Source organism: Mercenaria mercenaria, chromosome 15, assembly GCF_021730395.1.
Source record: "Mercenaria mercenaria strain notata chromosome 15, MADL_Memer_1, whole genome shotgun sequence".
In the NCBI taxonomy this organism is placed as follows: domain Eukaryota; kingdom Metazoa; phylum Mollusca; class Bivalvia; order Venerida; family Veneridae; genus Mercenaria; species Mercenaria mercenaria.
Genome location: NC_069375.1, coordinates 5,597,342 through 5,615,461, shown reverse-complemented (window position 1 = coordinate 5,615,461; position 18,120 = coordinate 5,597,342). Strand labels below are relative to the sequence as shown.

Sequence of the window (18,120 nt, the reverse complement as noted above, 5' to 3'; positions counted from 1 at the left end):
TTTTATAGAGAACGATACAAGCATACTGTCTCCTGTGTCTAGACCAAAGTGTTGTCACTGTTTTTAGAACGAACGGAGATTAATTAAACTTTGGGTTTCTTCCACGCGCACATCGTAATTAATTCGAAAAGACAATTTTAGAAGAACGCTTGTAAGTAAATGAACACATGTGACTCTTTGCTGCGAGTTTCTTGCAATTTGGAAAGTTCGTGCGTGGTATTAAAGAAGTTTCCACAACAGATCAGAACAGCTTACACCTTAGAAACATAATAGCGTAGTCTGTGGAATGTACACTGATTAGTGTAAAATACTGAGTGCACACTGCTGCCTGAAGATTTTGAATGTAGAATACTGAATGTAGATGCTGGGTGTAGACTGCTGAGTGTAGAAAACCGGGTGTAAAATGTTGTGTGTAGATTGCAAAGTGTTGTATGCTCAGAATGTTGAATACTGAGTGAATACTGCTAAGTGTAGACTACTTAGTGTAGAATGTGGGGTGCAGAAGGTCGAGTGTAGAATGCCGAGTGTACACTGCTGCGTGTAGACAGCGACAGCTGAATGTATGGTATCGAGTGCTGAGTGTAGAAAGATGACAGCAGAATGCTTAGTGTAGAATGCGGAGTGTAGAATGCGGGATGTAGAAAGTTGAATGTAGAATGCCGAGCGTACACTGCTGCGTGTAGACAGCTGAATGTATGGTATCGACTGCTGAGTGTAGAAAGATGACAGTAGAATGCTTAGTTTAGAATACTGAGTGTATAGAAATTTAAGTGTAGAATGCTCAGTGTGGACACCTGTGTGTAGACTTCTGAATGTAGAATATCGCGTGTAGAATGTTGAATATCGAATGTAGTTAACTAAGTATTGTTAACTGAGTGGAAAGCGTTACACATAATAAGAAGAAACAAGAGATCACAGAGTGATCTTGGCGCCCACCAATGTGCCATTTTTGAGTGTTCCAAATTTCAAGACTTACTGACTAGCTCAAGGTCAAATTTCATTTCCGTACACAACACTTTGCATGTGGTCCAAATTCGAAAGCTGTAGCTTGAGAAATGTGAAAGTAGGTCACTAGATCAATTTCAAGAACGAAATGTGAAAGTAGGTCACTAGGTCAAAATCAAGGTCAAATTACACTTCAGAACACAAATTTATGCATGTGGTCCAAATTTAAAGCCTGTACCTTCAAAAATGTGAAAGTAGGTCACTAGGTCAATGTCAAGGTCAAAGTTTGTTTCGGTACACAATCCTATGCATGTGGTCTAAATTTGAAGCCTGTAGCTACAGAAATGTGAAAGTAGGTCACTAGGTCAATCTTAAGGTCAAAGTTCATTTCGGTACACAAAACTATGCATGTGGTCCAAATTTGAAGGCTGTAGCTCGAGAAATGTGAAAGTAGGTCACTAGGTCAAAATCAAGGTCAAATTTTATTTCGGAACACAGAACTATGCATGTGTTCCAAATTTGAAGCCTGTACCTTCAAAAATGTGAAAGTAGGTCACTAGGTCAATGTAAAGGTCAAAGTTTGTTTTGGTACACAAAACTATGCATGTGGTCCAAATTTGAAGGCTGTAGCTTGAGAAATGTGAAAGTAGGTCAGTAGGTCAAAATCAAGGTCAAATTCCAATTCGGAACACAAAACTATGCATGTGGTCCAAATTTGAAGCCTGTACCTTCAAAAATGTGAAAGTAGGTCACTAGGTCAAAGTCAAGGTCAAAGTTTTTTTCAGTTTTTCAGTGCACAAAACTATGCAAGTGGTCCAAATTTAAAGGCTGTAGCTACAGAAATGTGAAAGTAGTTACTAGGTCAAAATCAAGGTCAACTCATGTCAAGGTTCATCTTGCCACTCAAAACCATACATGTGGTCCAAATTTGAATGTTGTAGGTTATTGACAAGAAGATTTTTAAATCTTTTCCCTATATAAGTCTATATGAACCATGTGACCCCCCAGGGCGGGGCCATATTTGACTCTAGGGGGATAATTTGAACAAACTTGGTAGAGAACCACTAGATGATGCTACATTACAAATGCCAAAGCCCTCGGCTTTGTGGTTTGGACAAGAAAATTTTCAATGTTTTTCCCTATGTAAGTCTATGTAAACCATGTGACCCCCGGGGCGGAGCCATATTTGACCTAGGGGGATAATTTGAACAATCTTAGTAGAAGACCACTAGATGATGTCATATACAAAATTTCAAAGCCCTAGGCCCTGTGGTTTTGAACAAGAGGTTTTTCAAAGTTTTTCCCTATATAAGTCTATATAAACCATGTGACCCCCGGGGCGGGGCCTTATTAGACCCCAAGGAAATATTTTGAATCATCTTGGTAGAGGACCACTAGATGATGCTTCATACCAGATATCAAAGCCCTAGGCTCTGTGGTTTTGGACAAGAAGATTTTCAAAGTTTTTCCCTATATAAATCTATGTAAATTATAGAAATAAACAAAGGGCCATAACTTACTAAAAAATTGTTAAACCAGTCTGATTTTCAGGGGGACACAACTAGGGTACCAATACATCATTCTGACAAAGTTTGGTCAAAATCCCCCAGGTAGTTTCTGTGGAGATGCGATAACGAGAATTGTTAACGGACGGAAGGACGGACGGACTGACGGACGGACGGACAGACGGACGGAAGGACGACGGACCACGGACGCAGAGTGATTTGAATAGCCCACCATCTGATGATGGTGGGCTAAAAACATTCTAAAAGCAATAACATTCTCGACAACGTCCTATGTATCAAAAGTACTAAACAGTCGAGAAATGCTATTTGCGGATGGAAAGGTGCGTATAATTCACACGATTTAATACCATATAACCATCAGATTCCATGAAAAATAAATCCTACTGTGCTGTTGAAGAAAAATGGAAAATGAATGCAGCTATTAAACCTATGTCGGCAATAATATTAGGCTATGATTGTAAGTACAACTGTTACACTTAAAATAACCATACGTCAAATAGGGCTGGAATAAGAAAATATTACACTAACAAAAACCACTGGTTAAAAAAAAAGAGTTGGATTGTGTATAATGTATGCTAACAATGACATTAAGTTACAGCATGGCTGAATCTGCAAAAATGTATGATGACACTGACACTGAACCATAACAGAGTTTTACAGACGATTTGATGACAGCGACGTTGGGTCATAACGTATGTGCACAATATAGGCTATAGTGGAATCGAAAGACTGTAAACAAGAGATCACAGAGTGATCTTGGCGCCCACCAATGTGCCATTTTTGAGTGTTCCAAATTTCAAGACTTACTGACTAGCTCAAGGTCAAATTTCATTTTCGTACACAACACAAATCTATGCATGTGGTCCAAATTTGAAGCCTGTACCTTCAAAAATGTGAAAGTAGGTCACTAGGTCAATGTCAAGGTCAAAGTTTGTTTCGGTACACAAAACTATGCATGTGGTCCTAAATTTGAAGCCTGTAGCTACAGAAATGTGAAAGTAGGTCACTAGGTCAATCTTAAGGTCAAAGTTCATTTTGGTACCCAAAACTATGCAAGTGGTCCAAATTTGAAGGCTGTAGCTTGAGAAATGTAAAACTAGGTCACTAGGTCAAAATCCAGGTCAAATTTTACTTCGGAATACAAAACTATGCATGTGGTCCAAATTTGAAGTCTGTACCTTCAAAAATGTGAAAGTAGGTCACTAGGTCAATGTGAAGGTCAAAGTTTGTTTCGGTACACAAAACTATGCATGTGGTCCAAATTTGAAGGCTGTAGCTTGAGAAATGTAAAAGTAGGTCACTAGGTCAAAATCAAGGTCAAATATTATTTCGGAATACAAAACTATGCATGTGGTCCAAATTTGAAGCCTGTACCTTAAAAATGTGAAAGTAGGTCACTAGGTCAATGTAAAGGTCAAAGGTCATTTCAGTACACAAAACTATGCAAGTGGTCCAAATCTGAAGGCTGTAGCTTGAGAAATGTAAAAGTAGGTCACTAGGTCAAAATTAAGGTCAAATTTTATTTCAGAATACAAAACTATGCATGTGGTCCAAATTTGAAGCCTGTACCTTCAAAAATGTGAAAGTAGGTCACTAGGTCAATGTCAAGGTCAAAGTTTTTTTTGGTACACAAAACTATGCATGTAGTCCAAATTTGAAGGCTGTAGCTTGAGAAATGTGAAAGTAGGTCACTAGGTCAAAATCAATGTCAAATTTCATTTTGAAACACGAAACTATACATATGGTCCAAATTTGATGCCTGTACCTTCAAAAATGTGAAAGTAGGTCACTAGGTCAAAATAAAGGTCAAAGTTTTTTCCAGTGCACAAAATTATGCATGTGGTCCAAATTTGAAAGCTGTAGCTACAGAAATGTGAAAGTAGGTCACTAGGTCAAAATCAAGGTCAACTCATGTCAAGGTTCATCTTGCCACTCAAAAATATACATGTGGTCCAAGTTTGAATGTTGTAGTTACTGACAAGAACGTTTTTAAAAGCTTTTCCCTATATAAGTCTATATGAACCAATTGACCCCCGGGGCGGGGCCATATTTAACCCTAGGAGGATAATTTGAACAAACTTGGTAGAGAACCACTAGATGATGCTACATTACAAGTATCAAAGCCCTAGGCTTTGTGGTTTGGACAAGAAGATTTTCAAAGTTTTTCCCTATATAAGTCTATGTAAACCATATGACCCCCAGGGCGGGGCCATATTTGACCCTAGGGTATAATTTGATCAATCTTAGTTGAAGACCACTAGATGATGTCACATACAAAATATCAAAGCCCTAGGCCCTGTGGTTTTGGACAAGAGGTTATTCAAAGTTTTTCCCTATATAAGTCTATATAAACCATGTGACCCCCAGGGCGGGGCCATATTTGACCCCAGAGAAATAATTTGAATCATCTTGGTAGAGGACCACTAGATGATGCTTCATACCAAATATCAAAGCCCTAGGCTCTGTGGTTTTGGACAAGAAGGTTTTCAAAGTTTTTCCCTATATAAATCTATATAAATTATAGAAATAAACAAAGGGCCATAACTCACTCATAAATTGTTGAACCAGTCTGATTTTCAGGGGGACACAACTAGGGTACCAATACATCATTCTGACAAAGTTTGGTCAAAATCCCCCAAGTAGTTTCTGAGGAGATGCGATAACGAGAAATTGTTAACGGACGGACGGACGGACGGAATGACGGACGGACGGACCACGGACGCAGAGTGATTTTAATAGCCCACCATCTGATGATGGTGGGCTAAAAAGGTGTATACTAACAAGTGGTATTGTAAAACTGTGTAAGTCGGTGTACACACCTTATGTTGATATTCTCAATATTCATAAGGAATTAAGTGGATGCTGTATTTAAGAAGTCATTCGAACTTAGAACAAGAGATCACAGAGTGAACTTCGCGCCCACCATTGAGCCATTTTAGAATGTTCCAAATTTCAAGACTAGCTCAAGATCAAAATCAAGGTCAAATTTCATTTTGGTACACAAAACTGTGCATGTGGTCCATGCACGTGGTCCAAATTTGAAAGCTGTTGCTTGAGAAATCTGAAAGTAGGTCACTAGATCAATTTCAAGGTCAAAGTTCATTTCGGTATACAAAACTATGCATGTGCTTCAAATTTGGAGGCTTTAGCTTGAGAAATGTGAAAGTAGGTACTAGGTAAAAATCAATGTCAAATTTCAATTCAGAACACAAAAATATGCTGGTGGTCCAAATTTGAAGCCTGTAGCTTCAGAAATGTGAAAGTAGGTCACTAGGTCAATCTAAATATCAAAGTTCATTTCGGTACACAAAACTCTGCATGTGGTCCAAATTTGAAGGTTGTAGCTTGAGAAATGTGAAAGTAGGTCACTAGGTCAAAATAAGGTCAAATTTCATTTCGGAACAAAAAACTAAGCATGTGGTCCAACTTTGAAGCCTGTACCTTCAAAAATGTGAAAGTAGGTCACTAGGTCAATGTCAAGGTCAAAGTTTTTTTCGGTGCACAAAACTATGCAAGTGGTCCAAATCTGAAGGCTGTAGCTTGAGAAATGTGAAAGTAGGTCACTAGGTCAAAATCAAGGTCAAATTTCATTTCTGAACACAAAACTATGCATGTGGTCCAAATTTGAAGCCTGTAGCTACAGAAATGTGAAAGTATGTCACTAGGTCAGAATCAAGGTCAACTCATGTCAAGGTTCATCTTGCCGCTCAATACTATATATGTGGTCCAAATTGAATGTTGTAGGTTATTGACAAGAAGATTTTAAAAGCTTTTCCCTATATAAGTCTATATGAACCATGTGATCCCCGAGGCGGGGCCATATTTGACCCTAGGGGGATAATTTGACCAAACTTGGTAGAGAACCACTAGATGATGCTACATTGCAAATATCAAAGCCCTAGGCTTTGTGATTTAGACAAGAAGATTTTCAAAGTGTTTCCCTATATAAGTCTATATAAACCATGTGACCCCCAGGGCGGGGCCATATTTAGTAGTTTCTGAGGAGATGCGACAACGAGAAATTGTTAACGGACGGACGGACTGACGGACGGAAGGACGACGGACTACGGACGCAGAGTGATTTGAATAGCCCACCATCTGATGATGGTGGGCTAAAAACATGATAAGCTTCTATTTGAAACTGATCCTAACCAGTGCTCATTGCCTCCCAAAACTCTGAAGAAGACTGGTGCAGGGAGAAAATTTGTATAAAAGCAACACGATATTGATGACGCTTTTAGGTCATGTAATTACGAGGTAGCCCTCCTATCTTTATTCGTCTATTTTAAGTACATATGAATCAACAAAAGCTGCCTATGTTTGTTAAAGTGAATTAAACAAGACAGATTTGTCTGGGAAAAGATTATACAAAATGAAACCCTTTTTCAAAAACCTGCTTCAATCAATTCAACTTACCTTATGATTGAAAGGATAACATTTTTGGCAATAAAAGGAAAACTTCCAAACTCTAGTTAAACGCAGTCTGTGGAACACAAGAGATAGCAGGGGGAACGAGACTTTGGAATATAGCAGAGGAAACGAGACTTCAGGATACAATGAGAAAAAAGGATGCAGTAGGGAAAACGAGGCCACAGAACATAGTTGGATAACCGTGACTATTGAAACAAGAGCTGTTTGTAAAACATGTATGTCTCATAATGGATTGTCCAAATTTCAGTCCCGTGATCACTATGACCTCGAACATTGACCTAATAAATACCCTCCCACTCCAACCACCTCCGAAAAATAACTGCAGTCATCAACTTCATAAGTCCAGTCATGCTATCAAGTTTGAAGATACGGGTCAAGTGGCTCTAAACTTGTTGAATGGGAACTGTTTTCAAGGTTCAGGCCCTCTACTTTGTTAAGCCCAATTAAGCTTTCAAGTTTGAAGGTTCTTTGTGGAATGATTCTCAAGTTACCGTGCAGAAATAGTTTTCAATGTTCAGGTCCCTGTGACCTTGCCCTTTGACCTATTAACCCCAAAAACAATAAGGGTCATCTACTTTATAATCACAATTATACTTTAAAGTTTGAATGTTCTATGGTCATGTTTCTCAAGTTATTAAGGGGTAAAACCGTTTTCAATGTTCATATCCCTTTGTCCTTGGCATAGTGTCAAGTTTGAAGTTCTTGGTCAAGTGATTCTCAAGTTATTGGGCGGAAATTGTTTTCAAGGTTCAGGCCCAGTGACCTTGACCTTTGACCTACTGACCCAAAACACTACACGAGTCATCTACTTTATTAGCCCAATCATAGCACTAGATTTGAAGGTTCTGAGTCAAGTAGTTTCTGAAGTTATTTGGCGATAATTGTTTTCAAGGTTCAGGCTCATGTGACCATGACCTCTGACCCTTAAAACTAAATGGGTCATATTTGTCAAAAACCTAATCATGCTATCAATTTTGAAGGTTCTGGGTCAAGTTATTCTTAAGTTACTGGGCGGAAACCGTTTTCATAGTCCCGGATCTCTGTGTGCATGACTTTTGGCCTATTGACCCCAAAACTGTAGGGGTCATTTACTTTATAAGCCCAATTACACTTCCAAGTTTGAAGGTTCTGGGTCAAGTGGTTCTCAAGTTATTGGGCGAAAACCGTTTGCTCTACGCCGATCGGCGACCGACAGGAGCAAAGCAATGTACATCGAAGCGAGGCATAAATACGGGGAAAACGAGACTATATCATACAGTGGAGAAAACGAGTCTTTAGGATTTAGAGGGGGAAATAAGACTTGAGGATACAGTGGAGAAAAAGAGAGTACAGGATACATTTTAGACAACGAGACTACAAAGTGCGGGGAGAACACGACCATACGATACAGTGTGGGAAAACAAGACTGCAAGATACAGGCGGAAAACACGAGCCTGATAGGCAATCGAAAAGCAAACAAAAAGTTTATCATTAGCTAAATGTCAAAAAGTAGTCATAAATAGGTATTACAAAATAAATCTTTCCAGACAGTTCTGAATTTACTCCTACTGATAGAATAAAATGTTATTTTACAAAATAGTTCGCTTATGTAGATGCATACAATGTGTGGTATTTGTTTTCGGAGCCTTTACTTAGATACGTTTCTATATAAACTATCTACCTCAAAATACAGACTTCACACTAAAATTTAAGATTTCTGTAGAGAAATCCATGTTTAACTTCTCTGTAAAACAAGAAAAACAAATTCTATAAATTCATGTTACTTCCATACTTTTAGAAAATGCACTAACACCTATTTAGAAATTTTGAAAACGTTGAAAAGTAAGAAATATCAATTCACATATATGTTTTTTTAATCAAATTGCTGAAACTTTCAAAACATAAGGATGCTTTAACTGTCTATGGAAACTGTACACAGAAAGAGCTAGCCGATAAAATTGAGACCTAAGCGGACTACCTGTTGCTGCTGAAATTTTGCAATTAGCACGTGATCAGTGCATTAGATCTCTTTACGACTTAACTGAAAAAGATATTTATGTAACGTTTCGTTTAAAAGTACAACCACAATATCAAAACATAGGTTAAAAGATTTTGCAAACGCAGAACTTGTATAAATATCAAATAGAGAGAAATGGGTATACAAGGAAAACTTTGCATTTATCTTACATGTGTGTTATAATTTATATTATTTTAAATTCTTTTACATGATTTCGTATTTTGGAACCGCACCGCTGTGCTCGGGAACTCCCTGAAACTACGCTCGCAGTGTAAGCCATTAGCGTAATAAGTCTGAAAATATCATGTGTAATATGAAACCTGCAGAATATAATAATGTCTCTTCAGGTGTCGATATAATGACACATTTTCCTGCTTTGCATTATTAATACGAACATATTATTTTTGTAGCTTGCTTTGCGACTTTCACATCTATAACTAGAAACATGTCCACAGGGCACGTATATCCCCACTACGTGATGTTAGAACAAGTATAAAGTATACTAACAAGTATTGGAAATATTTATTTCATCATTAAATTATTAAATGTTGCATCCCTTTAGTGATGAAAGTTTGTATGCATATTACAGTAACCAGTTAGCTGACAAAAATACCATAACAACTTTGACCTTAAATGTGACCTTGACCTTTCAGTTTGATGAAACACATCGTCTTTTAATGGTGAATGTTTGTGCCAATTTATTTAAATAACTAACTAAGCACAATGTATGTAAAAGTACAAAAGTTATAGACTGGACAAGAAAAATGAAGTAATAACTTTTAAGGGTGACCTTGACCATTTAGTTACGGATGTAGGTCTTACATGTAAAACATTCTCCAGTTACTGTTTATGCCAATGTACTTGGATATCCATCTATTCATACTAAAGGTATAGACTAGACATGATATAATATGTAAAATGAATTTTACCTTTAAATGTGACCTTGACCTTTAAAGTAGGGGCATGGGTCTCGGAATGAGACACATAATCATGTTAATGTGAAAGTTTGTGCCAATTTATTTAAATAACCTGGCTTGCATAAAAAGGTTATTAAGTGGACTGGAACATTGACCTTAAATCTTTGACATACCTCTTAGTGTGGCGGCATTCATCTTTAAGGCCGAGGACTGGGTTTTGTATGCTACACGTCATTTTTGTGCCAAGTGATTTCAAAATCCAACACAGGGCAATAAAATTATAGACCGAACACTCATGAACGCATGAAAACACACATGGACAGAGGTTACATCCAATTTTTATGCTGGAGTAAAACATAAAGGGTGATGTACGTCTTTAGTAAAGAAGCGACAGACACCCTTCCACTATTCCCAGCCCATCTGAAACCAAAGGATGTGCGCACGAAATTAGAATATATACCCCGGTGTCCGTGTTTCACTATTGAAACAAACCTTTTAAGATATTAAGACTGTTCTACTTTATCTGGCTGAAACAGAAATTGTCACTTAAAAATTCTAGTATAAACATATCTTAATGGAAGTTGTGGCGTCGGTCCCTCAACTCCTGTGATTCGTGGCTCGCACCTGCTCATAAGACACCAGTAATGATTTTCCAGAAATCGTCTTATAAGCTATAAAATCTCGTCAGACTGGGGGCAAATAAAATTAGCACAATGTAAACATGTCTATATATTGTTAAATTCCTGATTCGTGGACTCGTGCTAATGTCTTAAACAGTATCTCGTGCCCTCCAAGCAATTACAAATTACAATCCTTCATTACCAAGCCAAATACTGATTATGTACTGTAAATACACCGCTGCTAGTTAGCGGCAAGAAAACGTTTTGATAATGAGAAGAAAATGGTAACATCATTAGGTAATTCTTTCACTCTTCTACTAATGGTTATATTAAGCGCCATTTCATTGATGGACTGCACGGAATCATTAGGACGCTCATTATAAACCTCTTTGTTGGATCGTTAATGAGGTCTTCCGAACCTGATCACACTCAAATAGACGTTTGCTTTTAAGTCTCCGGAATTCCAAAAGTCTAAAATTGTATGATGCTATTTTCTGGCATTTGGTTAATTGACAATTTACAGAATTGTTCAATTACGAAGAGGAAGACCTCTTACGATTGGAGTGAGAGTGTTTAATTTATCATTCACGTTACGATACAACGGCGTCCACGGCATTCACTAGTCTGCGTAGACCACTGTTTAGAGTGGTGTATGTTACAGACCTGTAAATAGGTTTACATTGGCTTATTTGATGTTTTGAGTGACTGAGACTACCTTAATTTTCATGCAGTTTTGAAATGCATTTCATTTTGCAGAACTAACTTCGTAAAGCATACATTCATTTTTTTATGAGTCCACAGGCTTCTGCGACAGCTCTGTGTGATTTGTTTGCGGATCGCTCCAAAACGAGTAACCTTTTTAAATGTCTATTATTTCTACAACAAATGGTTAAAGCTAAAACTGAGTCACAATGTTTTATAAAAAGTGCAAAAACTGGCACTGGAACCTTACATGAAAAAAGTACTGCAAGGTAGACCTAGATAACGGTAATGGTTGCCCTCTTCCTACTTTGTACCTGACAAATTGAACATTTTTGTATTTAACATGTACACTATGTTCAAAATATTTCTGAAGAAATATGCATCAGGCACAAAGTAACAAGACAATTTTGTGTATTACTAAATAATAACGAGCCATTGTCCGATTAGATATACAGATACCACTAAATGTCCCAAGCTGTTCGTCTTTCGTGGTGGGCGAATTATAAGATAAAATCGATGCTTTTTAGCCCTAATTAGAATAACAAAATTGATTGATTAAGGCAATGATTTGAAATGACATCATAACTGGAATACTTTCTGATGAGGTCCTCTAAATAAAAGCTGTTTATCGCCTGAACATATCTCCCTGATAATGATATTCAATCATACAACATTATCGTAATGAAATAATGGCAACCACTTTCTTCGCTAGAGAAAATAATTTGACAGCCATTACTGTGTTATTGATATCTGGCTGGGTCCAATCTAACGTTTTCATCTTTAGTTTAAGTCCATGATAGATCTGTCCATATGACCACAATTTCGGAGCCGTCAGTGCATTTCTGTTGATTTTCGGCTGGGTTTAATCAAAGTCTACAAAACGGGACACTTATTTGATAATGAAAATACGAAAAGCACGACAGAGCGGCATCAATTTGTGGTTTTATAGAAAACATTTTAAGACAGTGTTCGGGTTCCACCTCTTATCTCTACAAATAATAGGACTTCATCACTCGATCCCTTGTCTTTATTGAAATTATTGCTTTTTATAAAGGCACATCAATTTTCATCTTCCTCTGAATATAATAACAAAAACCCATTAAACAAAATTGAAAAACAGAATAGCGGTTATCTTATCAATTCAATATCTCGCCCATAAAACCCGAAACCACTTTGCTCACTATTAGAATTCGTTCTAGTGCGTGTAATTTAGTTGAGTATGGTTGGAGAGTGGGTATGTATAATCAAGCCTAATAGCTTTTAGAGAAAATGGAAGAGAATAACGTGGTATGTCAAAAGCTGCAGCAATGTTAAATTGTCTATGTGATCTACTGTCTGTTATACTGATAATGGGTCTCAACTTTTCTGTTGTGATAGTTTCTAGTGGACGCTTTACTGAACGGTAAAGTGCGCCATGCAAATCTTTGCCTCCGTTTTGATTTTTTTTTTTCGCTAATGGCTTTTGATTGTTTTGACCGATTTGCCAAAAAAGCAAAGGTCCGGGTGTCTGGTTTTAACCTTACACACGTTCTGCAATCACTCAATCCGCGTTCAACAGTTATGGACAAGTCGTACAAGCCGGCCAATGACTTAAAATTATCTTCTGTTTCCCTTTTTTCATTTGTACATGATCGGCTTACATGACGTTTGTATTGTACTGTAATCCCATCACGATGACCAAATTATCGCTTACCCGATTTTGTCGTTATTTAGATTTCTCCTAATAAAATTATACCAAAAATTCGGGATGGAAGGTGTGTCTAAGAAGATGACGAAAAATATTGCAGATATTTCGGTTCAAATTTCACTTTTCATAGTTTCTGAAGAACATACAGACGTCGTGCAGCGTTGTGCACGTGCATATACCTTCATGTCTTCGAACCAAAAGAAATATGATATCTGCAGTCTTTATGAAATTTTCTCACGTATTGGCTAACATATTGAAAAATGCCTGAATATAACATCTGTTCTCAAATTAATTAAATTAATTATGAAAGCTGAACATCACTGCACGCGTAGGGAAAAAAGTTATTAATACTTGTTCAAAGACAGCAGGGCCCTGGACTTGGTGAATTGCGAAGGCCCATGTATGGTTTTACTGTTATCCAAAATTAACAGAGACAAGAGACAGGCTAACGTCTCATAATCACAAGAAAACAAATTACCAACAGCCTGCAACACACAAAAAACTAACAGAATGCGCAGAAAACCGAAATAAACAATGCAGCCGTTTCTGTATGAGCTTGTTGTAAATTGGATGGTTTATGTAACTTGAAAGGCGCAATTAGCAGATATGATATATCACTCACGCCTTCTATTTGTGAAAATTAGATTTCATGGAACAATAATGGATTGATGATACGTCGGCTCGTTCTCTGAGAGAACGGGTAATTAGCTCACATCTTACTGTCGGAACAGGCTTTTAACCACATAAAGACAATATATACACTGGAGGTTTACAGCTGTCAGCCATTTAGGGAACAAAGTTGTCATACATTGAACAAAGATGATAATAAAAATGATAACAATCATCATCATCCTCATCATTACCCTTCTCTATTGTGTTACGTCATTTTTTTTAAGAATATTTCGGTCTGAACAGCCTGGTCAGAAGATCTGAAGTATGACTCGGAATAAACTAGTACATTTTGTGTACAATTTTTCATTTTGTTTAATTTTAACTTTCAAATACATTCCATGACGTAACTTTAACATAATTATATAACATGGTTAAGTTTTAAATGAAAAGGGCTTGAAATGAGAGACGTAAAAAGGTAAGACCATGCCTAAGCGAGTGTTCTAACGAAGGCTTATTTACACAATAATAACGTTTCAGTGAAGCGTACGGGTATGGAAACTTAGATGGAACATTGATCCATAGAAATCTTTGAAACTGGTGTCTCAAAATATCAAATGTATGCCCTGTAACTGAAAGAAACGATAACTGGCTGTATAATTTCATGCAGCACACGGTTCTCAGTGGAACGACTCTGGATTTCTATAACTCTCTTGTTCCAGTTTCTCACACTATGATATAGGGAAGGGCCGGTATGAAATATTTGATATCTCAGATATCAAGTCAGGATAACAAAAATGTAATGTAGACTTATCTAGCTTTGACTGATAGCTACTTAGATACTATATCACTTGGAGATATGAGAATTTATGATTTACCGTGTTGGTTCGCTCACGGCCTCATGTGTACACAGAAACCGTCATAATTTATATTTACAAATATTTAGGGGAAAAGAAGAGGTGCTAGGCAGATTGGGTAAAACGGTATACAAGGAAGGCGGGAAAAGTAGTTCTTTTGGGAAGGAGTTGCCATGACAGTAATATTGTTTCTTTTCACAGAATAACGTGCAAAAACGTTACAACGTCTTTCTCACATAAAACTGAGGTCGAAAATGAATGGGTTTACTCAAAGTGAATTCGGTAAAATTTGAAAGTATCGTGCAGGAGTGGATCCGGGATTTTGGTGTAGATGAGGCGTGGAATTTTTAGCGGGGTTCTCGGAATATACAAAATGTTCAAATATTTTAAATCTGCACATTAAGAAAGCAGTTTGATTCAGATGGAAGGTTTCTGATTTCAGTGTCATCTTAGGCATCCTTTACAACAGTTATAAATGCTACTGACAGCATGTAATTCAAAAGAAGTGAGTTGAAAATTTCATTTGCTGAATGAGTGATCTCTCGAATCTAGACTATTAAATGTATATGCCCACCAGATTTAAGAGGGGATGCGTTCCGGGTGAGCCCCCTCTCCCCCTCCTACACCCTACACACACACACACAAACATCTACCCAACCACTGAACCATTGTCGTGAAAGGTAAGTGGGCAATTCATTTCGGACAGAGCGTCTGCTGTCGCTGCTATAAATGATGACATAGGAAGATGTAGAACGAATAATATCATATCATTATAATGAGTTATGAATGAAAAAGGGATAGGAAGATGAAAAAGACATAAAATATTTTATTAAAACATGATATGATGTGACTAAATTAAATGCATTACCCAAGTCAGCGCAGTTAATTTAGAATATGATAGTCAATAGACACTGATTTACGGCTACGTGATTTTATAGTTGTTTTTATTACTTAGATAAGATTTATGATATATTAAACTCATATTTCAACGGCGATACATCTGTTTAAATGGCAGTTCAACAAACTTAGCGGAAAATATATTATAAGCCACACACAGTTTTTATACATATATAAACGGACAATTTTCTTCAAGTATGTAAAAAACAAAGTTTGAAATATAATCGCGGGCAGCATTTACATACACTTATTATCAATTGTCATATCCTCTCTGTATATCATATAGAAGATACAACAAGATGGGGCATAGATTTCCGGCATGGATCACAGATACTTGTGGTTTTGGACCAGCTACGACTCTGCTCAGGTCTATAATTTGGCCAAATGCAACAAAGACCACTGAACAAGACCATAACAGCTCCCCAAATAACAATTTCATCAAAAACAGCACACTATTTCAAAATCATAGAAATGCCCGCGGATCTCTTATCTTCTACCTGGGAAGGGTCGTAGCTGATCCAAAATAACAAGTATCTGTGGCATGGATAGCCGCTTAAAAATTATGTTTTGGCATTTCGTTTGAAATATTAAAAAAAGAAAGCCCCGAGAGTGTTGCCGCCAACTGAAACCCTTTCATTGGGACGAGTATGATAATCGGCACTCGTCGTTCAAACATCTATATAACCTAATCCGTCCGTTACATACGTGACTAATCCGTATTGTATACATAGAAACAAAGATGGATATAAGTAATTAAACATTTTCTCATTAAGCTAGACCAGAATCGTGATGATTTGAGAAAAATGCATTTAAATATGTTGTCTTAACTGAAAACAATACTAAGAAATCTATGGATATTTGATCGTTTTTAACAAAATTTAACTATTTAAGAAATGTTCGCTTTAGAACAAAAGTTAATTGATTCATGCAGGCCTCTTTATGTTATATGCCTTTTACTTTCAAAACACACATTATTTTGTTTAAATTCCGCGATGTTAATTAACATGAGGGTTGTCCCAAAATACGCCAAGGACTCAAAAATAGTACAAAAAAAACTTTGAAACATTCTATGTTAATACTGGCTTCTACTAGAGATGCTCATATTTATCAGCGGGGTTTATCTTCCCGTAGCACAAAGTAATTAATTTTGTCGATTTCATGAGCGAGAAAGAGATATTTTAATTAGCGACGGTACGCGACCTGTGTTCTGCAATTAATACAACACTGGGATTGCGTGTACACGGTTATTGCTTTATTAATAATTAAAGGACTAATTCAACATTGGGTCTAATATCGAACAAGCATGATTAGTAATTTGTGCGCTGATTAGAAAGTCTTCAGACTTGATCATCAATTGAAGCCGTTGTCCCAAACATGCAATCTGGTTTAAGGTGTATGTTGTTAAGGCTTACATTTACTCATCGGTCTATTTCATATATAATTCTATATGAGAAATGTAAATTTTGGTACATGTTTAAAATGCTGCAATAACTTTAAAGGACACAAATATCTCACATTCTAGTTGTTATAATTACTATAATAAATCACCTGTGTATCTGACAACTGTAATAAAATATCTAAAATATCTACCTAAGGCAAGTAATATCCTTATGATATTTTCCTAAAGAAGGCATTGATATTTATAAAGATTTAAATGTTCTGTCCATTCATAATATTTCCCATCATTTTTAGGGTTAACAATATTTCTTTACTCTTAATAGAAATGAAATCTACTTTGTTGTGGTATTGAAATCTTTCAGATCTAGGAGTGACTTTAATCTACTGAAAACATATGGGGAGAAATGCATGCATTCTTTATCTTTGTTACATCAAAGCCAAAATCAGAAAAAAAGACATTTGTGAAAGTGGCTAACTAAACCGCCTGCAGATGTTGATTTTGTAGTAATTTCCCAATATTAAGTGGATATATATTTAGATAGTGAAAATTAAAACTTTCCGCGGTAATTTGAAAACCAATTACTTTATGTTTTTATTAGCAACATGTTCTTATTCCCCCTCGCAACTCCCCGTTAATTACATTTTTATGTAGACGAATGGGGTAATTAGAATGGAATATCAAATGTACACATAAACTGACATTGAGAACCGTACCGTATAGATTGGACTACACTAATTATGTTTGTATTAAATTAGTATTTCCATTATAGCAGTAATAGTGTTTAGACGAAAGAATCTGACTAACTGAAAAGAAAACCACTTCGCACGATATTACCTATACATAAACACTGTGTTAGGCGGTTTCCGTGTGCAGTTTATTTTAGTGGGGGGAGGGGGTTAAGACTTTAACTTAACATAAAAATTGCATTTGTTTTAGTTTGATTGTAATAAACCTAAACACATACACAGTCTCAACATTTTCTGATTTCGTGTTGTTAGAACACTGCCGCCGTGCGTAAGGCGTGTGCGTAAGTGTCGTTCTTTCACTATGTAACCCTGCAGTTTTAGAATCAGAAAGAGCAGTATGAAGTTGGGTTGTTTTCGCGATGACGATAGTACAAAACTAAAATGGCAGGAGTCTGCAAGCGTATCAAATAAAGAAACACAATAAACCGTCTCACCTGAGATAATCATTCCGACACAGTATCATACCAGCCTTTGTAAAGCAAGAATTGAAGTCTGCCAGCGGTGCCTGACAACACGAACACTTCAGACATCCGGTATGCCAATACCGGTCCACCGCGTGCAATAAAAATCTGTCGTTGATCCGACCCCCACATCCGGCACACGACTTTACACTGTGAGGAGCGACATGACCATTCTGATTGACTGGTTGGCCACCTGAATGCATACTTCCACTTGTTGTGTGACTGGTTACCTCACGAGATCCTGAAAAATAAGAAGCGCGTTTATTAAAATGATCTAGATCACGGAGGCGATGCTTCTTTGAAATGCAAGAAATCTGTAAATATTTG

The 18,120-nt window shown here is 36.9% G+C and overlaps 1 protein-coding gene across 1 annotated transcript in view; it reads right to left on the bottom strand.

The window, feature by feature from the left end:
- The window catches only part of LOC123541366 (LIM domain transcription factor LMO4.1-like), a 32,953-nt gene that overhangs the window by 9,160 nt on the left and 5,673 nt on the right, over positions 1–18,120 (bottom strand). Inside the window, exon 2 of the mRNA XM_045326844.2 lies at positions 17,767–18,034. Within this exon, the coding sequence (XP_045182779.1) occupies positions 17,767–18,034 (268 nt within the window). The remainder of the gene's footprint in view (positions 1–17,766; positions 18,035–18,120) is intronic.